Genomic DNA, 17,403 nt, shown 5'->3' with positions numbered 1-17,403 from the left:
GAGTTGCCGCCATCAACGCCACTAGCCTTCGCCGCCGTTGAGCCAGTGCCCTCTATTTTGCTTGCAATTGAGATAAAGGACTAGAGGCAAAGTGAAAGTCTATGAATCTATATGATGTGGTGCTGTTATTGTCTAGTATGGTGCAATATACTTGGAAACAATTGAATTCTGAAAGTAGAATGTTAAATTGTGGGTAATCAAGTAGAGCGGGACCATGAGATTGAGGAATTACTTTGGTTTTGTGTATATCTCGATCCTGTTGATTTATTGATGAAAGACTGACTTTTTAGTAGACTTGTGGAAGTAAGATAGTTACGGTGGAAATGGAAATTTATGGGATTCCTTAATCCAGTGCAATTTCATGTGTAACCCTGTAACTTTGTGAAATTTTATGAAGAGTTCTAAAACTAATTTGATCTCGATTTCTTCACGGAAGTTGTGAGGAATTGCATGAGCTAGAGTATATATTTTTATCAGAACTACTCGGAATCAATACAATGGCTTAAACCTCTTTTAAAATGCAATGCCTTCTGTTGAATTTTTATTCTGTGATAAAAGAATACTGAACTGAATTGTGTGAACTACCACTCATTATATATAACGAATCTGGCTTAGTGTCCTTAATGAAACTTTTTCGTCTAGATCTCAATTATAACGTGTTAAAATACCAGAATTTTTCATGGTCATTTGCTGGTTATTTCGAAATCTCTATTGAAGGCGTGCATTCTGGCCTTTTACACTGTGTTACTATGAAACTGTTCATTTTGTTTAAGAGTCATTGTATCTTGAGTTGTTAATTGTCATTCACTTGATAGATGCATTGACATTCAGCATATCGTATGCCATTGGAAATTTAATAAAGTCTTATAGATCCATGGAATCCATGACGTCATTGCATCGAAAATGTAATTTTGTAATGAGATGTATATTATGATGTGAATGTTTACCGTCGGAGTGTGAGCCGATGATGCCCCGGAGGGTGTCGGGATGCCCAGGGTCAGGTGAGTCGATGCCGTTGGATGCTCGGAGGTTTGTGCCGGAGGGTCCTCGGGAGTTTCGGGGATGCCCGGTTGTAGGGATTGTACGTAAATCTGAGGGAAGGGGCAAACCATTTTCATGGTGAGCCTTGGATATACCTCGTGATGCAGGGTGGGGTGCGAGATGCCCAAGGGTGTGACGGAACACGCCTGATGCCCGGAGGTTTTGTGCCGGAGGTCTCGCACGCTTCGAGGTTGGGTGCGAAAGTCCGGAGGGATGCAAACGCTGGTCCCCGGGAATGAAAACTTTCTTTTGAATGCTAAAATCTGGTACATTAAAGGAGTGCATATGTGTGCATGTGGCATGATATGAGAATTTATCTATGAAATTGAGTTGGCTTCATCCGGTACTGAAAATGCGTTTGTTATGGCATTGAATTGTTTTTATGAATGTGGTGCAGATAAAATAAACCCTGATGGCATGTCTATACATATAAATGATAAGTGTGTTTGCATACATCTGATGATTAGAGTTTCTACATAAATATAGTGTAATGGATCTTTTTACTGAAGGTGGTTGTACTCACCCTTTGGGACTAACATTTCGAACTAAAAGAAAAATGCCGCTGCTGCTTGTGACTCCTGGTATGTTTTATGGACTCCCGATTGACCTACGGGAGGGTCAGCACCGTCATCGCGGGGTGCACGGATTGGTATTTGAGCGCATAAGGATTTCAACACTTTGATGTAGGCTCTTTGTCGAGCCTATTCACCAGAGTACATATCAGTTCTCGTCCTATGGATGGCCGCCTTCGAGGGTGCTACCACCACCCGCCGGCCAATGGACCTTGGCTGATATGACCTAGAGTCGAGGGTAGCTAGAGTACATTTTTGGGATGCCGACACACGGGTGATGGACGGATGCAGATGATATCCAAGGATAGAAGTTGGTTTCTTTTGGGCATCGTCGGGCACAAGAAGACTCGCGTTTTGTTGTACCAACTATCATAGTCCATCCCTTATATAAATAAAGTGTTTGGCCTAAATTATGAAAGTTTTAGTATGGTGCATCACTTTATATTTTGGAGGAAGGGTACTTGAATTATGCTTCCGCCATATTATTTTACGCGAGGACCCGTAAAGAAAACAAATGAAACCCGAGAGGTATTATAAATTTATGTTAAAATTTCTTTTGGTATCGAGTATTATGCTACAAGAGAATGTAAATCGCAGGACCCCTAACGGATCGGGGCCATTTTTCGGTACACACAATAGCCCACCAATCATGCTCGTCCATACAATCAGGATCTAGGTTTCCATAAGTAGAACCTTCCAAGTATACTTCACCAATCATCAAATCTAATTGCTCAAATTGATTACAATAGAGATAATTTATCACATGATGCTATCTCCAGCCGTGAGATCTTCTTCTTGTACATATCAAATCCTTAAAGATATACTCGCATATGGATAAGTCTTCTTCAAGGATAAAAACTTTTCTTCGTCGATCTAGAAACTATTAGTGAGGGAATGACTTTTTAAATCTGAGTCCTGGAGGTCTTCAGACTTTGATGATAGAGTCCACCAAGTCTTCTGAACAAATCGATGGAAACGTTTTGTCAACTTCAAACAAATAAAGGAGTTTTCTCCAACATAAATAAATAATAAAACCAAAGTTTGAAGAGAAGAATTATATAACATTAGCAAAAACTCTGCAAGAAAAGAGACCGATACCTTTCTTTTTCACGGTTCGGATTGGGTGAACCAATGTCGATGGGACACCATAAAGAGATTATTCATTGAAGCGACACTACTTGTTGCATCTTATATTATTACATCAAAAATGAATATTAATTTGATTATATTGCCCGCTTTTTTTTTTATTAAGTATAAACACCAAGATGCATTACAAATTACGCAAACTTTGTTGATACTAATCCTTTAGAGGTGGCAAATGAGTGAGTTGGGTTGGATTTGAGTTGGTCATGAGTAGGTTCGATCCAAATTCATTCACTTAATCCACATTGGCCCATTTATTTTCTAAACAAGATAGTTGGTCCATACCCAATCTAAACACACTACATAACTCACATTTTTTAACTATACTAATTAAGCATTTAGAAATTAAAAATATATTAAACATAAAGAAAATACACACCCAGCCCCAGAAATTTCCATTTCGCGTAGGTACCAAAATGAACATCGCTTTGCCCCTGCCTTTGCAGCCAGCACCATCAGGTGTCCATCGTAGCACTCGACCACCACCATATGTAGGAACACCATTTCCTTCACTACACGAGTCCTTGATTCTCCTCGAAACACAAGTATTCGAATGCATCCCTCCCACTGATCCCCTGCTTCTCACCAACGTCCTTTACAACCCTTGGCCAACGCTCCGGCCCGAACTCCACCTAGTCCTTTTCCACTTCTCCTTTAGCCTCTCCATCGCATATGGATGGTACGTCATCCCCATTGTTTTCCATCGCGAGGGAGAAATGGAGATTGAAAGTCGCGTCGCTTAGTTCTCGATTGAACTCGAGCTTTATCTGCAGGTTATGAGCAGTCTCATACCATTCTTCTCCGGTTCATCTTATCGTTCTTCCTAGAATAATCAAATGATAGGGTCATTGCCCCTTACAAGATGTTGAAGTTGCTTAGGGACTGCAAAGCATATTAATGAAAATGCTAGTATTACCACCCAGAGGAGGTTGAATAGGTGTAAAAATAAATTAAAAAAAAATTAAACAAATAAATGCGGAATGAGTAAGATTTCGAACAAAGTTTGACTGAAGGTGCCACCAAACTTCTTAAGTAAGTTCAGACTTAATTAAAAATGGTTTAGAAATTTGAGGAGTTAAGAAAAAATTACAACGAACAAATCAAAAAGAGTTAAGGGAAGAGAAAATTGAACACCAGATTTATAGTGGTTTTGTAATATTCTTGATTTTGATCCTAATTTTGGCCTGACTAGTAGGCCAAAGATCGGTAGCCAATGGCGGGATTGGGCCATGAGCCAGCCTAAGAGTCGATCATGAGCCAAGTAGCTTGTTCGAGGATCGGCAACCCAAGGATTGGGTATAGATTATTTGACCATGAAAAGTTATTTGACCATAAGGATCGGTTGTGAGTGATTTCGCACCACCACGAACCGGTGACAAGCCATGGCTCGACCTTACCCGGTCATTGTACCGGTGGCGGGTGTGATTCCGCCTAAACATTGTACCCCGGTCATGGATGATCATGGACCAATCCAATTCGACCATGAGTTGAGGTGGATTGATCGATCCCACACGATTACATGACAACCGAGAACTGACTATAAATCAAATAAACTCAACGTGGTTCGGTGTCAGACTAGCCTTAAATTGTGGTGCGGGACCTAGATCGACCCATGGACCAACTAGAGGGACCGGTTGACCAATCCAAGGCTTGGCCCTTGGACCCCGTTGCAGCCTTTTTCGATAGAGGAGAAACCGAACTCGGTTTCACTGGTTAAGCCCGATTGCATTCGGCTTTTTTTGATCATGGCTTAGGCACGAACCTCAGGCCAAATAAGGTAATCGATCGTGATTTGACTCGATCAACTCCGACCCAAAGAGATGGCTTTCTAACTTGATATTTCCCATGGTGCATTTAATGTTCTTGGAAAGTAGCTTATTAGTACAGATGATTAAGGCGGGACACTTGGCCCCATTATTTACTCTTGAAATTTAATCATTAAATTTTTTATGGTTATATATTAAGAGGGGGGGTGAGTCATAAACTCATTAATGGTAGGGAGTGATTCATAGCATAGAAAAATAATGACAAGGGATCTTGAAGATCAAGTATGGCACCACCCTTTCTCCTTAGGCTTGCCACTTAAGGTTCCATAGGTTTTGACTTCAGATTCCTCAAATTCCTACACCTTTTCCATTTTCCAATTTTACAGAGCTCTTTGTACTTCGAATTTGGAGAAAATTTCTTTCATGAATGTTGTCCAAAAATCTAATCTATAACATACTTAAATTTTAGATTTTTATGAGGTATAATGGTTGGGACGATGGCCCAATCAATTACCGTACAAAACTTGCCCGGCGTAGTAAAAATAGCGACCTGATTTCCTTCTCGATTTTTTTTATAAAATTTTTCATTTTGAATTTGAATATGCTTCATTCATAAAAGTTTTAAAGGAGATCCATGTATACAACATATAAAAATTTCAGAGAGTTTTGTGAAGATTTAGATTTCTAAACGAGTCTTTCTCTCCAATCATTGAATCTGCTCAACGGACGAATTTTTGGGCTGTGTTTATGATTTACTGCTCTTTTCACAGAACGAATTGGACTTGGCTTCTTCCCTAAAAAAAATGTCATTTAGGTCTTATCTACAACATATTAAAATTTTGTAATTTTTCAAGCCCATTTGATAAGGTATTGACGCTGATTTCCGAAAATTACACTCAAAACTATTTTCACCGGGATAAGAGGGCCACAGCCCAACTTGAAAGGGGAGGGGCCACACCCAACTTGGATAGCAATTATTGGGGGAGATAAGGATGATCACTTCATTTACTAAGAGCCATTAATACAAATCTAGATGGACCAATTAGGAACTTGTCTCTTGGAGCTTAGAAGCCTTTGGAAGAACCTATAGACTTGCCACCTTGCTTTTAGACTTTCCACTTAAGCCATTGACATTAAATACCTTATCAAGACCATTAATGAAGTGTGTTCTATTATTAGGGGGAAGGCTCACAAATTTTTCTCCTCCTTTCTTCTTCTTCTTCCTTGGCCGCCCACATGACCCCTTCATCTCTCTCTTTAGGTGTCCTTGCCGCCGTTTGCCGCCACTTGAGGCCGCCAGCCTAGAAAGTTGTAAGTAGACTTACTAACGTTTGGTTAGGGCGTTGTGTTGCGCCCATTCAAGCTTGTAACAAGTCCATGCTTGATTTTTGTTGTTCTGATTGAGGTTTGATTCATGCTTGCTTGAGTTGATTTTAGATTAATGTTGAACCTTTGTTTAGCCTTTGGTTTGTGAATTTAAAGTGTCCGGTTCTTGTGCTTGTTCTACTATGCCTCTATTGTACTTTGATCCTAAAAGTTTTGAAATGTATTTGAAGAAATCTCGATGTGTTTTATAAAATATTATAAATTACTTTTGTAAATGTATGTTCACAACCCGAGTTCTGAATAAAGGGTTTCATTGGCTTTGACGAACGCAAGACCACAATGGATTGGTCCCTTTCATGGTCTTGGTACGACATTAAGGTGTATCATTCCCAGCCAAGTTCAATACTAAATTGATGCAGCAAGCGAATTGAACCAAGCCATGAACCCTAATTCATGCTCAGCATGCTCAAGGATTTGAAATCGGTAAGACATTTCACACTTATGCATGGCACGCCTTCGAGCCTTGGACTAAGACGAAGATAAAAACTAGATTATGATGCTTGATGCATGGAAACATGAGGGACTAAACTCTAGCCGTCGACCGATGGATTCGTTGGCATTGCCTGATTAAGTTCGGATGTTCGACTTGACTCATTGTCGGAAGATAGCCATCACCTTGGATAGGGACGTTGACCGATGGATTTCAAATGCCCGTGGATTCCAAAAGAGTTGACGGATTTTCGATTATTAATAAATGAACCCTTTGTGCATGAGTTTCCGACATTATGAAATGGATCCTTGGTGCATGCTTGCATTTAAATGTTTGAGGGCCGCTCATGATTTTACTAAAGGTATGATTTTCATCTGTTATTGATCTGTCATCGACAAGTGTTTGGGATAAGTTATGTGCTTGTGGACAGATGAGGCATCATCCTACCCGAATTTTAGTAAGTTTTACTTACTAGCGGTTATACTCACTCATTGTCTTTTTCAGAGTTGTAGGATGGTCCGCCGCCCCGTGAGGCTTGGCATCCCCACAAAGATGACTGTGTCAGAGACGTTGCTCTACTTAGCTAGTATAGATAAATACTATCAGATGGTCACTACGACTGTTTGGGTGGATGAAGGGTTGAATGAACTCATTCCCTACAAGTACTGAGCTTGGTACGATTGTTTCGATTGGGATTTTGTTGGTCCACTCCCTAGCTTCGATGGCCCGCTAGGGCCTGATAAAGATGCTCCACCCGACGGTGCCGTAGATGACTACTTCAGTTAGTTGGTCCTTATAAGGAACCGTTTTTGGTTAGAATCTCATTAGAGAGATAGGGTTACCCTGGGTTGATGTACTTTTGGAAAGGACCGTATGTTTTTGTAATGTAAAGCTTAGCTCAAGTAGAAGGGCTTGTAATATTAAAAGGAAAGACATGTAATCATATGTAGTAGGCCATGTATATGTAAATATATGGTTGCACGTGTGTTTTCCTACTACTTTTGATGTTGCAATACTATGGTGATTGGATGTTGATTTATTGCTTCCGCATGTGCATAACTCAAAAAACTTATAAAAAGAAAGAAGTACGGGTCGGTGACACACTTGGGATGTTGCGAAAAATATAACCCATATCGCTCGTGACCTTAGAGATGAGGTCAAGGTCGTTACAGATTCAGCTTAAATCAAGCCTACGTCCAATCTCTCATACTAACAACCTTCTGGCTAAAATTCACTAAGGAATCAATAGAAATATACAACGATTTGAATACGGACACTCAGTGGATGACTTCTTTTTTTCTCACTAAGTCACTCTTGTTGTGTTTTTCTCTCTTGAATTCAATTTGTAAATGCTATCAATGAAAACAAGTGATTGGAAAGGCCTTAAACTTTGGAATTTCAATTTTCACACTCTTCTTCAAATGGATTGAATGACCTCCTTAAATACCTCTACGCTTTTTTTCTAAGTGTTGGCATTCTCCAGAGGAATTTTTTCCAATCAATCCATTGGACAGAATCGATTAAGGAAATCTTGTAGCTGTTTGAAGATTGAGATGAAAATCTGATGATTCTTATTGTCCATACAATCAGAATCTAGGTTTTTATAAGTAGATGCTTCCCAAAAAGGAACTTGTCTCGAATTGATTTCATCAATTCGTGATTGATTCCATCAATATATTCATAAAAGATAAGTGAGATTCTTTCTAGAAAACCATTTATTAAGGATAAATCTCATTCGTACGGAATCCTTGTCGAAAGATCAATAATCTTGAGTCTGATTATATCTTTGTTTTGGACTTGGTTTCAATCTGAATCTCGTCAGAGTGGGAAAGACCGGAGTAGATGGATTTTGACAACATTCCACAATATAGCACAAAAGTCTAGTATTCTTCAGAATAAGAACAAAAATAAGAAGAAGAAAGTTCTGTCAACTTCAAAAACATGATAGGAGTTTCCTCAACAATTAAGACCCTGATGATGGTAAAAGGATTTTTTTTTTTTTTTTTGAGCTCTCTTAGGTCTCCATTAGCTGAAGTTACTTCAAACCAAAACCAAGTAAGTTTTGGGCTCTTTCTATAATTTATCACTGGAAGTTTAGCATCAATATTATTGGCCAGATCTTTGGTTGACGTCACGCAATCTCATCTCAGAAGTCAATGATTAACCTGAAAGAGAGTTAGATTAATCGGTCTCGTTTGAGTCGAGTCTCAAGGTCAAGTTCTCAAATAATTGATGTATGTTCCAATTGTTTTCATCAACATCTACCTATACCAGGAGGCTCCACAAGCGACGGACATAAGCAAATCTGAAAAGTTATAGTAAAACGACCTTCCCAGAACAGGCCTTCAAGAACTAACGTTTCCATCTCGCAAATGAGAATGAAATACTAGGGAGGACAAAGCGAGCCGAGCTCCATAGCAGGAGCAGAGGAGAAGCCATGATTTGCACCAATCACCTTAATCAAAGCCATTTCTACTGAACGCTCGATTCCAATATCATCGACTGCTCAAATGGAAACCACAAAAGATGCGTATTCTGCGGGTTGGCAAGGGCTTGTATGTACTGTTCCTCAAAGTCCTCGACAATGCAAATTCTTTCGGCACTCAAACGGCGAATGTTGGATTTGAAATCTAAGCTTTAATGTTGGCTAGATTAAAGGATTATGTTGTTACTAGCCTTCATATCTGCCTCGGGACGCATCTTTATCGAAGATACTTGTGACATCCTAGATTTTCAACTCTGTTTTCTACTGAATTAATCAAGCATTTCATTGACGCGTCTATAAGGCTGTTCTCCGAGCAGATCATTCTCAAGATAACTAGATTATCCAGGGAAGCCATTAAGGAATTTTAAGGCAATAAACTTGAGAATTCGACCAGGAATCAACTTCTCGACCGTGCTCATCTTTAGAGGCCATTTCGGCACAGTATAAGATCAATTTGAAATCAAAGATAGGTCTGTTCGACTGAGATGTGTGGCCGATCATGGATGACTCCACTAAATTGGAAAATTCTTGTCGACCGGCACTAATATGATTTTGGCTGTCTTTGGTACCTCGTGTCCGTAATTGAATCATCAAGATTTTCACGACAATCAAAAGTCGTCAATAAGTCGAGTGGGTTCATAGTGGCTTGAAGAAAATCGACCATGGGTCATTTGCCCTAAAAGTTCTGAAAACTACCCGGTAGTCTAGGTCATGCTAAAAATGCGTCGAATGGAAATTAATCGCATTCGAGTCCGATTTCAGAAATTGAAAGTCTTGTCATGTCATGACCTATTTTAGGAAATGTCGACTCATCCTCCGGAAGAATTTTCAGAGATTCCGAATTTTTTACGGAAAATCGATTCGGACGTCGCAGAAAATTAACGGAAATTCGGATGGACTCATTTGAAGGAAATTTGGACTTTCAAGCTGAGCCTTTGAGTGTTAGGAATTTATAGCAAATTATTCGGGATTTTTCTTCAGCAAAATCGGACATCGATTTGGAGATTCTGTGAGGAAATTGAAGTTTAATTTGAGGAAATGGGAGCTTGGACTAAGGGCTGTATTTTTTGACTTAATTTGGACCAATTATGGATTTAATCTCAAGAAAGTATTAGGGACAAGTGTTTAATGGGTTGGATAAGAATTGCTAGCTTTTGTTCCCACCTCTTCCAAGCTTGCACGCCACTCTCTCCCTTATCCATTCTCTCTTTTATTTCTTCATCGAGCTTCTGCCTTCCCCGAATCTCTCCCTTTTCCTGCTCTTCTTTTTGTCGGTTGAAGATCCCAGCTCCCTCACAATTTTCTCTCCCTCTTGCTGTCTCTCCACCGAAATTCCTTGAAGCCGCCAGCGAAGCTCGAAGCCCACCCCTTCGACCGTGTCTTCTCTCCTTCGACGCCACCTTGCCAGTCAACACAGCAAAACGTTGTTGACTCCTTGGAGCCCACAAGCCACCGAGAAGCTCAGCATCCACCGAATTCTCCACTGCTTTGTGTCTTCAGCCAGCTCACGCTTGGTCAACAACGAAACCAGAAGAAGCCCCATCGTTGACCCCTCTTCGACCCCCATCTCCGCTTCGGTTTGTAGGCTGCGTCGCACGTCCACGCGTCCCACTGAAGCTGCTTCATCCCTACCGTGCGTCTCCACCGAAACAGCTGCCCTCAGCCCACCGAAGCACCGTCCAAGCTGCCACGTCCACGTCTTCTCCCTGCGTGGTCTTCTCCAGCCAGATTGTTGACCGAAGCAGCTCCTCAGTCTCGCGTCTCACCAAACCAGCGAAGTCACCAGCAGAAGCCACGTCTTTCATCAAGGCTTTTGTCGACCGAAGCTCACGTGGCCTCACGCCAGAATTCCACCGAGCTGCCATTCCTTCGGTCTTCAACGCCAGCCGCACGAAGCATTTCCACTCGCCGAAGCTGCGGCTCGATTTCTTCATTCCAGTGTCGTGGGCCCATCTCCATTGAGTCAAGCTTCAGCCACGTGATTTCCAGCCCACAGTTGGTTAGGATCAGCTCAGCCCATATGAGTTTCAGTCAGGCCCAGCAGCTCCTTCGGGCTTTCTAGGTCAGCCCGTGAAATGCAGCAGCCCATCTTCATGTGTCAGGCCCATTTGAAGCCCAAGAAGTTTCAGCAGCTCAGCCCGCGAAGCTAGTCGGCTCAAGTTTGGCCCAAGCCCAGCTTTTTCTGTGGGCCTACAAGGCCTTTGGGCTCGGTCCATGTGCCCGTCGACGCCGCCAAAAAGTTGGAATTGCCGCGCCGTGGCGTCGTTGTCGCGGTGATCCGGTCTTTGCTTTTAACCAAGTGAGTTTTGCTCACTAATGCCTTCTTAGTTTGCTAATGATGCTTAAGAGTTGATTAGATTTAATTAAGTGCAATTATGTGGTTAGATTAGAGTGGATTAGTAATTATTAGATAATTATGATGCATGTTAGGCAATCAAATTGTGCTTTTAGCAAGTAGAGACGTACTATTATTTATTGAATGCATCTCGGGATTTTTTTTCGATCCGTTTTGGCATCCAATTAGGCATTATGGGCCTAAATTGGATTTTTTTAGTATTTATTTATTAATTTTCGAAATTTATTTATTTATTTTTCTGGAAATTAGGCAGGATAGTCGACGACTAGAATTTTATGATGATTGTCGTGGCGCAGTCCGTTTATTTAATTAAGCTTTATTTCATGCTGAATTAAATTATTTGTGAAAGTGGGAATTATCCTTTAATTGGATAATCATTGGTTATTAATTGAAAAGTAACCGGGCATCGGTTCATAATGCCAAAAATATTTGAGTGGACTACAGAAAATGTGGGAGTTATGGAAAGAAAATATTATATTTTGGCTTAAGGTCACCACGTGTACCCACACACAATAATTTTTTTATTGGGTATCGTTAATACGAGGGAAATATGCCAATTATTATTTTGATTGAGGATTCTAAGTGTGAAGCACACAGTCCTTGGCCGAGAGTAATTAATCGTTTGAGGGTTATTAGTCGCATTGAGAAGACTATTGAAAGATGAAATGATGTATGATGAGTGTGTGACAGTGTGGAATAGGGCATGGAAACCACCGGATTTGGATTCGGTTGTGCTCACCGAGCCATAATTCAGCCTTACCATCAAAGTATGGTTATGTCCATTGGACCGTAGGTTACCACCTAATCTAGGTTGTGCACGCTGAGCCGTAATTAAGCATTACCACCGAACTTGAAATTGGTAGTGTTCGCTGAGCTGTAATTCGGCATTAACCGTCGAAGAATTAGTAAGCCGTGTCCGCGAGCCGTAATTTAGCATTACCGCCAAAGTTTTATTAGGCCGTGCTCGTTGAGTCGTAATTTAGCATTGGGATTGAGTATTTGAGATGACTATATAAGCCGTGATTGCTTAGCCGTAATTTAGCAGTGAACTTGAGTAAATGAGATGAGCCAACCAAGAAAGAGTCGAGATGACATGTAATCGACTAGGTCGATTGATTATTGCTTTGATATGATATTTTGAATTGATTGATTGAATTGAAATGACCGATGAATGGTCCGATTGACATGAAATCGACTAGGTCGATTGATCGAGATATCGATCTGTGATGTGATTGCTTGGGTGCCTATTGAACTGTGCTAATATGCAGGTGGAATTTGAGGTCATGGTAAGTCCTCTAACCCATGCGTGCATAGGCAGCCCGGATAGCGTATTGGTTTACTAATTGGGTCTTAGGGGATAGAACTTGCTGGAGACGTAGTCTCATCCCGGTTGTAGGACAACATTTCAGGACCACGATGAGGAGCCTGAGGAGAAAGAACCCGAAGAGGAGTACCTAGAGGAGAACCCTGATAATGATCCCGATTACGACCCGGATGAGGACTGAGATCCCACCCTTTTTTGTGAACCCTATTTATAGGTGGTTGAGTGTGAGACTAGGCCTTTGTTAATAGTATGGTAAAATACTTTGAGGTGTGGTCATATAAAAGTTTGGTTGTGAATTTCAATATGAAAATTATGGCCCTACTTTTCTATCCCATTGCTTTATTGTCTGAGGATTATAATTGCTTCCGCATGTGCATATTTAAAAGAAAATGGTCGGCGATACATCCTAGGATATTGTTTTTAAAATCGACCAAAGATGAAGGATGGGCACGTGACCGAGAATCGAGGCGTGACAATATTATTTCAACTACTAGTTTAATATCATTTCCCATAAAAAAAAATGGGTATCTTATTTAGTATAGAGTTATCCTTAACATGCAAATTTTGTTATATTTGCTAAAAGAGAAAATATAGTACAACATGAATGGAACTTACAAAGTAGATTGTCACTGTTGTGATATTATATTTTCAGATGTGTTAAATTAGGTAGATCCTAAACTGTTAATAGAAAAGCAAGAGATCTACTTTGAATCTCCACTTAATTCTTATCTACGTGGGGATTTCTGCTAGAGTCTGCTAGAGCAATCCTTAAAGACGATAACAAAGAGACAAAACAGTAATCGCATAATTTGATTATCCACCCACCCGCCTACCCACAGTTTATTGCATGCCCGTTTGAGTCAATCCTTTGCACCTTACAAGATTCTCTTTGTTTTGGTTCCAATAAAGAATCCGGTCCATGTGATGCATGTCATCTGTCCAAACAAACTCGTTTAAGTTTTCATTATAGTTCTATTTCTAGTATGCAACTTTTTGATATTATTCATGTTGACATTTGGGGACCTTACTCTCAGTTTATTCATAAGACATGTCGTTATTTTTACTATTGTGGATGATTTTTCTTGTTATAAATGGGTATTTCTTCTCACTTTTAAGTCTAATGCTATTGATGCACTTATTAAATTTCATACCTTTATTAAAACCCATTATCAAATAGCCATCAAAACTATCACGCCCCGAACCCCAGGCACGCAACAATCCCTTCCTTGGTCGATAGAAAGCGACGATCCAGGACTCGTCGCCGACCCTTCATTTTTATTGCACATGCGGAAGCGTACAAACAGTCTCTAGACAACACAGATAAGGGATAGAAAAGCAGGACAATAATTTTCACAAAACAAACTTTCATAAACACCTCAGGTTCTTATACATAATGTCTATCTCAAAAAGAACTACTAAGCCATCCATGCTCCTGACCTTTCCGCCTCAAGCTCCGAGTTCTTCATACTAGGGACCTGAAAATGGTATACAATAACCAGTGAGATTAAAATCTCAGCGAGTCCTCCCCTAAGCCTCCGATTAGAACACTAACTTAACTCGGGGTATCTCTTTAAAACCACCCCCACAAACAATCCACGACTAACAACCAACAATTAACAAATTGATTCGCATGCAACCTTACCTGGTATGTCATACCTTGCACGTTGAATCTTAGCACAATACACGCAATGCACATGGCCATTAGATGACGCAGTTCATCAATCACATACGAGTAGCGTCACGAGTGATCTCACCTGACCATTGCCACACCCTACACGTTATCGATTCATGCGCATGTGCCATAAACAATATGCTCAACCCATGCATAACCAGAACTAATGACGCTATGATTCTCATACGTTCTTGCACTTTAATGTGCCACCTATCCCTCATCAATCGATCACACGGGTCCCGATTATAAGGTGAAATCGTTATGACATGTCCCATACCGCGCCACACAATTTTACCCCATAATAAGGCCCAACCAACTCAACACTTGCGCGTTTTCCAGTTATTAATGACCTACCGGCCACAACTAACTTTTCAATTAGTGCTCATCCATCCACCTCAACACTCATGCGTGCTTTAGTTATTAATGACCTACCGGCCATGGCTAACTTTCCAGTTAGTGATCATTCGACTTCCACCGGGCTACCGATAAAAATCGATCTTCATCCCGCCCAATCGGGCACAGCTACGTCTAGAACTTCAGTTCAGACGGTATCCCAAAAGGGACATTGGTCCAGAATCTACTGCGACCGGCTTCTGACTCCCATTAGGTATCGCCCCCAACTTCTGTTGGATGACGGTTCAACTTAGCGATCACACAAACATATCTCCTCAAATCCTTCTCTCATAAAGGCGGCACATATCCAATGTCCCTCAGACAATCCATTATTCCCTTTTTTTTTGTGAAAATCATCAATTCATGCAGATGCCCATGCATTTATACACTCAAATCACCTCATAAGGTCAAAGCACATGAAATTAGACACTTTTTCATTCTCGGGTGAATAACGTGAACAGTGTTTCGTGAACGGTGTCGCGTGTGAAAGTGCTAGTACGAACATGTAGAGGGGGTGAATAGGTGTTTAAAATAAACCTTGACAAATATATGCAGAATAAAATAAATTTCGAGCAAAGTCTGAATAAGGTCCGAGTCGATGAACAATAGACTTTGAGCGAGTTCAGACTTTAACAAAATAAAGAGTTTAGGAAAGAGAATGTTGCACACAAAATTTATAGTGGTTCGGTTTAGATTAAGCCTACGTCCACTCTCCCATACTAATAGCCTTCTAGCTGGATTCCACTATGCAATCAACAAGAGATTACAACTTTGAGTACAAATACTTAGTGATAGATCACACTATCACACTAAGTCACTCTTTTAGTATTTCTCTCACGATCACAAACATTTAAGTTCACAAGAGACAAGTTTATGAAAGAAGTTTGCTTAGACGTTGGAATTATAAATTCTACACTCCGTCTCTTACTTGCTCATTGGTCCTTGATCTCCTTAAATACTCATCCACTTCCAAACTAGCCATTGGATAGTATCTTGAGAATTGTCTTCCAATCTATCCATTGGACAGATCTGTATCTAGAAGATTTGATAGACGTTGAGTGATAGAAATAGAATCCCAAATTGATTCTGATCACCCATACAAACAGAATCTTAGTTTCTATAAGTAGAGCTTCTTCGTATAGAAAGTTCTTGTCTTCAATATCCAATTGTCAATCAAATCTATCTTGATGTAGAATCCAAACCAGATCACTAGCCGTTATACATTTAGGACTTGTGTTACGTTCTATCTTGTTCTAGATGTAAAGTCTAAGAGCAATAGACTTTACAATTTGAGTTTGAACGTAATAGATTTACAATCTGGACATAAGTCTGAACATATTCTGCTTCTGAACAGATTTAGCTTTAATGTCTGAACACGGTTTGAATAAGATCAGCTTCAGCATAGAGTCTGTCTTCTGGTTCTTCATTCACGTTCAATCTGGAATTTGTCAAAGTGAGCAGACTTCTGATGTAGAACAGACTTTGACACTAAAGTTTAGCAGTCTTCAGACTTTGACACAGAAATCTGGAAATCTTCATAATAGACTTTGGACATGTGTTACCTTCAGTCTTCTAGCAGTCTTCAGACTTTGACAAGTTCTATCATCTGCATAGTCTATTATTCAACCATTGAACACATTAGTAGTCTTTGATTTATTTTGTCATTTTCAAAACATCATAAGGGATTTCCCTAACAATCTCCCCATTTTTGATGATGACAAAACAATATATGAATATACAGATGTGTAATCACACTTTCTAAAGTAATGATAAATCAATCATCAAATTTTAGATTTTCAAAATATGTGATTTGAATCAAAAGACAGCAAATAGATTGAGTATAACAATATATAAAAAAATAATCGCTGCTCAATATTATAATATCAAATAATCAACACATATGCATATTTATATTCTCTCCCCCCTTTTTGTCATAATCAAAAAGCGATAAAAAGTATCACGTAGAGAATATAAAACGATAAATATATTTTGCATGAAATACAATTTCCAAAAAATGAGTGTCACATCTCAGATTTTCAGTCATGTTTTCTACTGAATAAATCGAGCATTTCATTGACGCGTCTATAAGGCTATTCTTAGAGCCGATCACTCTCAAGATAAATAGACTATCCAGGGAGGCTATTAAGGAATTTTAAGGGAATAGACTTGAGAATTCGACTAGGAATTGACTTCTCGACCGTGCTCATCTTTAGAGGCCATTACGGCACAGTATAAAATCAATTTGAGATCAGAAATAGGTCTATTCGACTGAGATATGAGGCCGATTGTGGGTGACTCCACTAAATTGGAAAATTCTTGTCGACCGGTACTAATATGATTTTACTGTCGTTTTGGTACCCTGTGTCCGTATTTGAATTCTCGAGAATTTCACGACAATCGAGAGTCGCCATTGAGTCGAGTGGGTTCATAGTGGCTCGAAGAAAATCGACCACGGGTCATTTGCCCTAAAAAGTTCTGAAAACTACCAGGTAGCCTAGGTCACGCTAAAAATGCGCTGAATGGAAATTAACCGTCAATTTAAGTCCGATTTCAAAAATTGAAAACTCTGTCATGTCACAATAAATTCTAGGACTCACAACTCAGTCTCAGAAGATTTTTCTGACAACCGAGACTTTTAGGGAAAAAGTCGGTTTATGACCGTTTTTGTTTGAACAAGGCCCAAGATGATTTTTGGTGGCGAAATTGAGATGCAAGATGGATATAGGGGTGAGGAAAAATGCTAAGATGATCAATGAGATATCAATTGATTTATGAGAGCCGATTGAGAGAGAATCAAGAGAGAATTGAATCCAATTGAAGCCTTTTTGCTAGGAA

At 39.9% G+C, this 17,403-nt stretch overlaps 1 protein-coding gene across 1 annotated transcript in view; it reads left to right on the top strand.

Moving 5' to 3' along the window:
• LOC120292918 overlaps nucleotides 1-7,007 on the top strand; it is a 19,308-nt gene extending 12,301 nt beyond the window's left edge. Inside the window, exon 2 of the mRNA XM_039311475.1 lies at nucleotides 6,851-7,007. Within this exon, the coding sequence (XP_039167409.1) occupies nucleotides 6,851-7,007 (157 nt within the window). The remainder of the gene's footprint in view (nucleotides 1-6,850) is intronic.
• The last annotated feature ends 10,396 nt before the right edge of the window (nucleotides 7,008-17,403 follow it).

The sequence above is a fragment of the Eucalyptus grandis genome, chromosome 4 (genome assembly GCF_016545825.1).
Source record: "Eucalyptus grandis isolate ANBG69807.140 chromosome 4, ASM1654582v1, whole genome shotgun sequence".
Taxonomy (NCBI): domain Eukaryota; kingdom Viridiplantae; phylum Streptophyta; class Magnoliopsida; order Myrtales; family Myrtaceae; genus Eucalyptus; species Eucalyptus grandis.
This window is presented reverse-complemented; position numbering and strand designations above follow the sequence as displayed.